This window comes from Diadema setosum, chromosome 6 (assembly GCF_964275005.1).
Source record: "Diadema setosum chromosome 6, eeDiaSeto1, whole genome shotgun sequence".
NCBI classification, from domain to species: domain Eukaryota; kingdom Metazoa; phylum Echinodermata; class Echinoidea; order Diadematoida; family Diadematidae; genus Diadema; species Diadema setosum.
In genome coordinates this window covers 30,341,242-30,350,845 of record NC_092690.1, presented here as the reverse complement: position 1 = coordinate 30,350,845, position 9,604 = coordinate 30,341,242, and the positions used below count along the sequence as shown (strand labels likewise).

Sequence of the window (9,604 nt, the reverse complement as noted above, 5' to 3'; positions counted from 1 at the left end):
ACTCACTAATAGAAATATATACTGGTAGCGGTGTATAATGCAACTTAGCCTCTAGGATCCTGCCTCCGTCGTAGATCTGTTGCCTCTGCGCTGTATACACTGTGTGTATACGTGCTATGTCTATGTAGCGAGTGCTCAACGCATGTAACACAATAGGGAGAAAAAGTTAATTATATGCTAATGATATGTTAATTAGTATTACCCTCGAACATGACGATTGAAAAAATTAAAGTCTCTCCTAGCTTAGGAGAGACTTCGTGAAATGGTTTTTACTTCTCAGTGAAAGTCTCTCCTATAGCTTAGGAGCGGCTTGGCCATTTTAAGATTTATGTGATAGCTTTTATGTGATAGCTTCATGAAACGGACCCCGGACCTCTTAGAGACTGCGCCGGCGCGCCATCAACGGTGAAATCAAAACAGCCGACGGTACAACCCGATGCGACGAGGTGGTCTGTTCGGTTTCAGGGAAAACTCAGGTAAATTTGTGTCTTTTTCACAAATAGTCATGATTTTTCACACGGTATTCCTTGTATATTTTATAAACATTTGTACGTGAAACTATACATGTATTTTACGATTGATATCTACATGTATTTCTCGCGCAAAACCAGCTACAACGGCCGAGGACGAAACAAACAGTAGAACTTGATGAAGCACTGCACCGCCGTTGACTGGCACTAGATTCTAGAAATGAAATAACTACGAGTACACGCAGCTCAGCCGCTGTCGTCGTGAAGCGACAGCACAGCAGTCTGGTCAGGCTAGACATGACAGTAGGTCAGTACATTGTACATTCGTACATATGTACGCATGCATCATGCAGTGATCATGGTGGCCGCAATAAGCAGGTAGGCAACCTACGATAGGAGGGGTGTAATGGCATAATGCATCGTATCATTTCTCCGACGTTTTTATTTTTATTTTTCTTGGCTCTGAATTCTGTACTCGAGTCAGAGGTTGAAATTTCGGCCAACAATAGCACCAGTCCAGGTGTGAGTTTCATTCAGTAATTTACTCAAAGTAGGCCTAGCGTTAGCATATTCCCATATGCTGCACAGCACCAGCTATCGTTAACTTTACGCTTTGTTTTGCAAATTTATGTAAAATTATTTCCCCACAAGCAGACCAGCATGACTGACAAGGCAGCGTAAGTTAGTGAGTGAGTGTATACAACCACACGCTTAGAATGAACATTCAGCCACACAATCGAGTGAGGTGGGAGTCATGGCCCGAGTCGTGGGTACAGCCACACTCGTGTTTACGACACATACAGTACATGTACAATGTATCCACACACACTTGCATGGAACTACACTCTATACACACCCCTGTCACTGTACACAAGTGTAAACTGTAGTGTAGGCTTGTTCTTGTAAAACTGTGTAGAAGGATCTAAGTCGCGACAGGGCTGTACCGAGTGGACACTACGTAATCGTATAATTCTGGGGCGCCGAGTCTATTTTGAAATTACTGCACCATATTTTGTTACTCAGACGACATAAAATGAAAACTTTATCTATTTAGCTACCATCTTTACGACTTAAAGATAATAAAAAGTTTTGGTACCTCAAAAGTGTCCTTGAATTTCCTTGTCTTAGTTTGTGTTTCAGGTTAAAGTACCTTTCATATAACTAACACTGTGAGACTTACTCGCTCCAAAGTGCTCTCATGTCTTAGTAATCATGCAATTAACTGCGACCAGCAGCCCCATACGCATAGCGACCAGCAGCCCCATACGCATAGCGACCAGCAGTCCCATACGCATAGCGTAATCGGGCTTCGCATTGTAGCATTCAGGATCATGACAGATTTAGTATCGCAGGGTAACTGTCAACTTAAAATCCCATAAATTCCTCAATTTGAAGACTTACCAATTAAGTTGAAGTATTGAAAACAGGCTTCGGGCAACGTTTGGTACTGCCTATATAGTCCCTTTCTGTTCGAATTGATGACTGAATGTGACTCGGTCGACAGGACCTCAGGAGAGCTACATACAGTACACTGAATACTACAGCCAGTGCATGCGAACACATCACATGCACACCAATTTCAAATCCATGAACGGATTTGTTTGTGTGCGCATGCGCTGGCCATGGTATCCAGTGTATGTAGCTCTCCCAAGGTCCTCTCGACCGAGTCACATTCAGTCATCAATTCGAACAGAAAGGGACTATTGGCAGAACCAAACGTTGTTCGAAGCCTGTTTTCAATACTTCAACTTAATTGGTAAGTCTTCAAATCGAAGAAATTTTTGGATTTTAAGTTGACATTTACCCGCGATACTAATTCTGTCACGATCCTGAATGCTACAATGCGAAGCCCCATTACGCTATGCGTATGGGGCTGCTGGTCGCAGTTAGCTATGCGTACAATGGGCTGCACGCTGCTGGTCGCAGTCAGTGGTTTCGTACAATATTTATCGACGCTGTACAGCGTCAGCTCTGGTACGAAACCATTATTGCATGATTACTAAGACATGAGAGCACTTTGGGGCGAGTAATTCTCACAGACAACGTACTTTAACCTGAAACACAAACCAAGACAAGGAAATTCAGGGAAGCTTTTGAGGTACCAAAACTTTTTATTATCTTTAAGCTATCGATATTGACATATTTCACAACTTACGTACCGTACCAAAAATGACACCTTTTTAATCTTGTATGCCGCAGAAATCGTAGAAATTGCAGAAATGATTCAAAATGTCGGTGCAGCACTGCAAAATGATGGGCAAAGGGGGCACTGTCGACCATGTGGGCGTACAAACTCTAACGTTAGCAGCGCGATTTGCTTTGTTCACAGCTGGGAAGGATTTACAGCACAAATGTGTATTTTGAATGGCCCAGCGATGATCAAAGCATTCCAGGTTAAGATTGGACTTTTTGCTCAGTGTATGTTGCGTGAGGGCTCGCTATGGACTGATATACCATGCTCATAGTCCAAACATCTCAATTCACGTGAGTGATTCGTAAAATTTGCGAAAGGAATGTAGAAATATTTCAACAGTTTTGTTATTGTGTGGCCGTGTTCGAGGGGTTTAGTAGATTGGTGTATCACAGACCGTCAAACGGCGTGCTAACGCATGGCATCTGGTCAGGCTAACTTACATAATACATCACATGTACTTTAGGTCCTATGGCCATGGAGAACAAGCTGTGTGTGCCCACAGAAACACGCTGCATGAATAATACAAAGCTTGCCTATTGCTGGCTGTTGCTGGCGAACTATTTTAGAGGTGTTTGATTTTATGTTTGTTTCTGTTTAATCAAGGCGCTCCCTTGACCGAAAGATCTCTATCTGATCATTGGGGATATGTTCCGTTTAGACTGCATCTGGCTTCATGAATCCCCTCCTGTACAGACCGAAGGCTATTTGTATACTGGCTCCTGTAGGGATGCGCTGCCAGTGGTTGCGCACAGACCAAACATTACCATAAACCCAATTTCAAACAGCTTTCCTTACGGGAACCTGGTTTACCAGGTTCCCGTGGGAGCAACTGATATACGGGAACCTGGTTTACCAGGTTCCCAAAATGAAGACAAGGGTGCCTGCTTCAGTGGCCTAAATTCATGTTTCTTTGTGTTAAAATGCTCAGAAAAGTGGGTTTGATAAAAAGATCAGAGTTTGTTCTATCAGGATTTGCTCTCCTGCTGTTTTAAAAAAGGGGGTTTTACAGTATTATGTACCTTTTCCTGATTTAGTTTTTTGCTTATTCTGCTGTAAACTCGTACGAACATGTACATAATGATCAAGGCTGAGATCAGTTAGAAATGCGGGTTCGCTGACCCCAGTCACCTCATTCAGGTACCTGGTTTTGTGTAGAACAAAAGATTCTGAGAGCTCATCAGCGCACTCTCTATTCATACTTCGCACCCGATCGATATTTCTTTTGTTCACGGGCACACGTAGTTAACCGTAGAAAGGGGGACACAATGAACCGCTTGACTGCCTTCATAGAGCTGGATTACCAACCCGAGTGCCTCTCTGTCGACGGGCGAAAAGAATCTCGTTTGGGGGCATTAAAGGCACTCAGAGAATTGCGGAAGGAACGGGTTAACATTCAAACAAGTTTGACATGACATGACACAGCATGCAGCAATGCTTGGGGCAACTTTCCCACATTGTGCATTCAAAAAAAGTAACTAGGTTATATCACAAAAATTTGTATCAAGATTGCAACATCACGTAGTCCCTAGCTGTAAGTCGCCATTTTGAATCCGTTAGCCAATCACGTATAGGACGTACATGTTTTAATAAAACACATAGAAATCTACCTCGCTTGTGATTGGCTAACGGATATGTTGACGAGCTGAATGTATCAATTGGGCTTGTAGTTGTGTCTTCTTCATTCTTTTTTTTTTTTTTTTTTGTCTGGGTGCTCCCACATTTTCAGCTGAACAATAAAACCCCATTGGGTTACGAGGAGAGTAGTACTGGAGAGAAGTATCTAGAGTAATCTATCTTGAATTCCACACAACCAAACTGTACCAAAATCACAGAAAAAGCATTGGAATCAAATATTGGACCAGTGTTGTATATTTATACATCAGTATTTGTGGTTTTGGAATGTAGACTGTACCCCAGGGGGCAGCGAATGAATCTGGTCACCCTTCTAAAAGCTAGATTGGGTGGGAAACATTGATAGGTTCACTTCTTGAAAAGCAATTTTGTGTTTAAATTTCCATAATTAACTGACATTTTTATCATTCCTCTTGCACTTTTGGTGCTCTTTGTTGTTGTCGCGGAATTCAAGATGCTGTATCTACATGGATACAGGATGAAGAATTGTGTCCGTAGCATTCTCTTTTTTCATTAGAATTTAGAGAAGTCGATTTTGATATGATCCAATGATATGAAGTATAACAAGTCGAATAGTGCATTGTCTTCATATTGTACAGTGTTGTTAATTTGACCAAGCTCTAGGTATAGGAAGATGCCACAAGGAGATGTTAGCTCGGCATCATTTTGTCTTAAATTCAAAGATCACTGGCATCAGTGATTTCAGGAACTGGTCATGTTTTATCAACCCACTTTTTATCATTTTATCAGCAAAGTATATGTTGTGTTGCTCATGAGAGCTGATCACAAATACATGTTTGGGAGTACCATACAATGTATATTATGCCAAGTTAAAAAAAAAAAAAATCTGTGAGTGAGATTTTCATGACTCAGCATCTCGGCGCGGGCGCATGTGCATGAGCGAGGGAGCGAACCGACTGAACGAGGGGAGAGTGTGGGAGGGGGTGTCCGCCCTACCACGATAGGGAGCTTTTTCAATTTTCAGATCTTAATGGTGCAAGATGGTGCATACTTGCATGTAAGTGATTATTTTTTACTTATTTTGAAAGACAAAAGGGAAATATGACTTCAATTGCAACTCTCACTTTAATCCTTTAAGCTATGCTCTCGATGCAAGCGAAAAATGGGTGCCATGGGTGAGATCGTGAGACAGACCCTAAATGCTTGAGTCTCATTCACAATGCGTGAGACTTGGTAGCTTTGGAGTAAGTACACTCTCCAACAGTTTCTACACAGTAAAAAAAAGGGGGGGGGGGTAGAATGTGGCAGGCATAAGTGTTATGTGTACATACAGTTATACAGCATGGCCAGATGGAGAAACTTCATCACCGTGTCATTCTCTGTTGTGGTTGCTCTATGGACCATCTACAATGTACAAAATTTTGTAACTCGCGACTCAATGTATCGTTACTGTACATGTTTGCATGTTACATCTGAATCATTCTAATGTTCTTGTACTCTGCAGATTACAGCCAGCATGCTTCAGCAGGTGCTAAGACTAGGGCCCCAGGCCAGGCCAGCGCTGACTGTCATCGTCAGGCGGAACCTTGGCGCAAGCTCCGTCCTCCTCGCAAAGGCTAAAGCACCATCAGATCCCGTGCAGAAGTTGTTTGTAGACAAGATCAGGGAATATGGCAACAAGAAGAAGTAAGAGCATGACTGACTAGGCAGGCTGTTATCACTTTTGTTTGAGAAGTTGCAATTTTTCATGTAATGTACAATTTGTGCATACAATGTACCAGTTATCTGTGTGAAGTGAGAAAATATTTTGTGGCATTTCACAAAAAAAAAATATCTAATGTCATTGAATGTGTCTATATTAACTGCAAAAGGAAATACAATGTACATGTATACAAGTGGTGATGAAAGAAAAAAACACCAGAGGTAGGTAGCCAATGAAGTGGATATTTTGATTGTCATGAAACCCATACGCCTACCTTTAAAAAGTCCTAATAACATACAGTAATGTTTAGATCACACTTTAAAAAAAAAAGGAAAAAGGAAAATCACAGTGCATTCAAACTACACTCTTCCTTCACCCCCCCCCCCCTTCTCTGTAGGGCTGCTGGGGGCAAACTGGTGGACTCAAACCCTGAGATCGAGAAGGACATGGCAGCAGAACAGTCCAAGCTTGCCAAGATGTTTGGTGGAGGAGACATGACAGCATTTCCCACATTTCAATTTAAAGGTAAGACCACCGAGTGCCTTACTAAACTAATGTCACCAGTTTAGGCCAAGCTCTGAAGGGGAAAACCTAGCTGGGCTTTTGTGTTTTGTTTGTTTGGGGTTTCTGTAATGTGTCCAAATTCTATGCTGTTGTGATTCAGTAAGATTTGTTCTTGTATGAGAACGACAATTGCTTTGTGTTTGTGTCATTAGCCAAAAATTAATTTCCTGTAAACAATGATTAAGTACTTTATTGGTCCATTGGCAGATTGTAGAATTACTTTTGGAGTCAGCAAAGTGTCTGTGAGTACTGATAATTGGCAAAAGCCAATTGAGTAATTGTGAAATCGTGACTTTTTTTTTTTCCTGCAAGTATGCTGTTGTCAGCTGTTTTAATCTACATCTTCCCATTAAAAAGGAAGTCCAGACTCCAGAGGAACCAATCATGTTCTTTTGTATATACATGTATTGAAATTTTGTTGTACCTGAACATATAAATAATGACAAACATAGAGCAAATAACGCTGGGACCTGAATTTATACTTCATTCTATTAAACCAGATGTTTGCTGTAACCATGTTCATTTTATGTAGAGTGCACTGTATTAGCTATGCTTGGAATCCAAGTAGCAGGCGATACTTCATGCTATGTTAAGCAAGGCTTGGTCAAGCTTTTGCTGTCAGAAAGAATATTTACCAGTAGTACTGGTATTCTAAAATGGTACAATTTTCCAACTGAAGTGCATGCTTCACTTTCTTTTAGTTGGCTTTGTCCATGTATGACCTGGATGATTTTTGTTTTGTTTTGTTTTGTTTTTTTCAATGTGTGAGTAAAAAGAAAAACATATGGCAATGACCTGTTTTTGCTTTTTCCACCTCCACAGAAATCGACTTCTCAGCGGAAGAGAAGAAATGAAAACTGCAACCATGTACAGATGAACAAGCATGGGGGAATCATCACCGCCCATGGGCTGTGAAGACTGCAACACCGCAATATCAATTTTTTTCATAACAACACCATTACTGTCCTTTTGCCAGATATATCGGTCATTTGGCATTGCCCACAATCAGAAAATTGAAAGCCAACCTGAACCATACCCAAGGAGGGGTTCATGCGGATATCACTTCCTTGAATGCCTGCAAGATAGAAAAGTTGTTAAATACAATTGATGGAGTGATGACAGGACATTTAGACTTCTTTTCTTTTCATTTTTGAATTTTTTCCTCCCACTTGTGCAAATTAATTTGCACTTCCCGGATTCCCCTTACTATCTTCATGGAAGAAACCTTTGATATTGTAAATTTGGGGAAGTCTTGCTGTGTAGATGTTATATGACAATAACATATGATATTTGTTATATGATCCAATTCATAGTTAATAAATATTTTATTGACTGACAACAAAGTTTGCCTTGCTATAATTTACTGTACTCTGGTGTTGTCATGTATTGAATGTGAGTTGGTCAAGAATCTTTGAGAGATGGATGAATGCAGTACAGTGCAATCCCATTATAACAAACACGGTTATAGCGAAATCCCGGTTACAAGGAAGTAAAAGTTCAGATCTCGACATTATCTGCTCTATACTTTTATTTCTCATTTCTTTGCTTATTTTGAAATTTAAATATAATGAATGAAAACTGCTGGTCCCGAGGACTTCATTATAATGGGAGTCCACTGTATACATTGTATATATATATAATATATATATATAATTATAAGAAGAAAGAGTCTCAAGTACGCCATGGATCCAATGAGAAGTTTTTTTTATTTCAAAATTTTCGGTCTGCCTCAGACCTTCGTCAGTGTAAAGACTATGATTGTCTCAACACTGACGAAGTTCCGAGGCAGACCGAAAATTTTGTAATAAAAAAATTCTCGTTGGATCCATGGCGTATTTCAGACTCTTTCTTCTTATAATTACAACATTTGAAGTCCCAACACGTGGAAAGTTCCAAGATATATATAAATATATTTTTTTTCCCTTCCTGCTTGAGGTTGCTTGAGACAATAATACAACTGATAGTAGATGGTATGCATGAACACTGGAAGATGATTGGCCGTAATGTAGTCAGTACAGTGTGGATTAAAATCATATTATTGCAAGCAGTGTCATCACATCCAGAATCATACCAGCTGCCAAGGCTAGAATAAAGTGAGGTGTATACAGTAACATAAAACCTATGTTGCCTTATGTATCATTGTAAGATAACATTCAACAGTCCCCATTGTAGTTCAGTTATATTTTCCGCTCGAGACTAGATAATCCCTTGTAATGCTGTGCCTGCAGGGAAAATATAATCACTTTGGAAAACTATTCATGTGTACGCCCATTGAAATTTCAAGTTATGTATTATGCCTGAAGAGGCAACATTATTTTGTTTAATAAGTGCCATAGTCATGCATTTTATTCATTTGATGATGTACTGTACTCAAAATCAGATGAAGTTTGAAAGGGGTGAATGTTGGTGGTTGGTTGGTCAGTTTGTTGCAGAACCTTGTACAAGTTAACTGCTTCCATAGTACAGTGCACTCCCATTATAACGAGCACCATGTTAACAGAATACTGGTTATAAAGAAATTGAAATTTGTTCAGTTGAAACGAAATTTCAATATAAAAGAAAACTGCCAGTTTCGAGGACTTTGTTACATAAAAAGGGAGTCCACTGTATACATGTTTCATACATGGTATCTGTGGCAACGATAGAATGTAGATCAGTGTATAGTGGACCCCTTTGTAAAGTAGTCCTTGAGCGGAACAAAATAACTGAACAAGCAAACAAAATACACAGAGTGGACAATGTTGTGGCCTGAATTTTTACTTCATAGTAACGGCAATTTTGTTATGTAACATTGTGTTCATTACAACAGGAGTGCACTGTATATGTGAAGGACATGATGCTTGTGTTTGTCATACTAAGGGGGTGTTACAAGAGAGTTGCAATCATTGCAACTCCCCAAAATGTATTGCAAATCCTGCAACTGATTGCAAATTTGCAATTGATTGCAACTTGACTTAATGGTATTCATGTTTTAGATACTATTGTTGCTGAAAAGTAGGCAAAGAGATCTGTCAGTTGCCAATAGCTTTGGCAATTCACATGAGGGAGTGTGTATTACTATAGGTACTGCGCAAAAAAAAA

At 40.1% G+C, this 9,604-nt stretch overlaps 1 protein-coding gene across 1 annotated transcript; it reads left to right on the top strand.

Moving 5' to 3' along the window:
- The first annotated feature begins 319 nt into the window (after window positions 1–319).
- On the top strand, window positions 320–7,866 carry LOC140230088 (ATP synthase-coupling factor 6, mitochondrial-like). The gene is made up of 4 exons (XM_072310295.1): window positions 320–476; window positions 5,762–5,943; window positions 6,357–6,484; window positions 7,346–7,866. The coding sequence occupies exons 2-4, from the start codon at window positions 5,774–5,776 to the stop codon at window positions 7,375–7,377; spliced, it is 330 nt and encodes a 109-aa protein (XP_072166396.1). The 5' UTR covers window positions 320–476; window positions 5,762–5,773; the 3' UTR covers window positions 7,378–7,866.
- The last annotated feature ends 1,738 nt before the right edge of the window (window positions 7,867–9,604 follow it).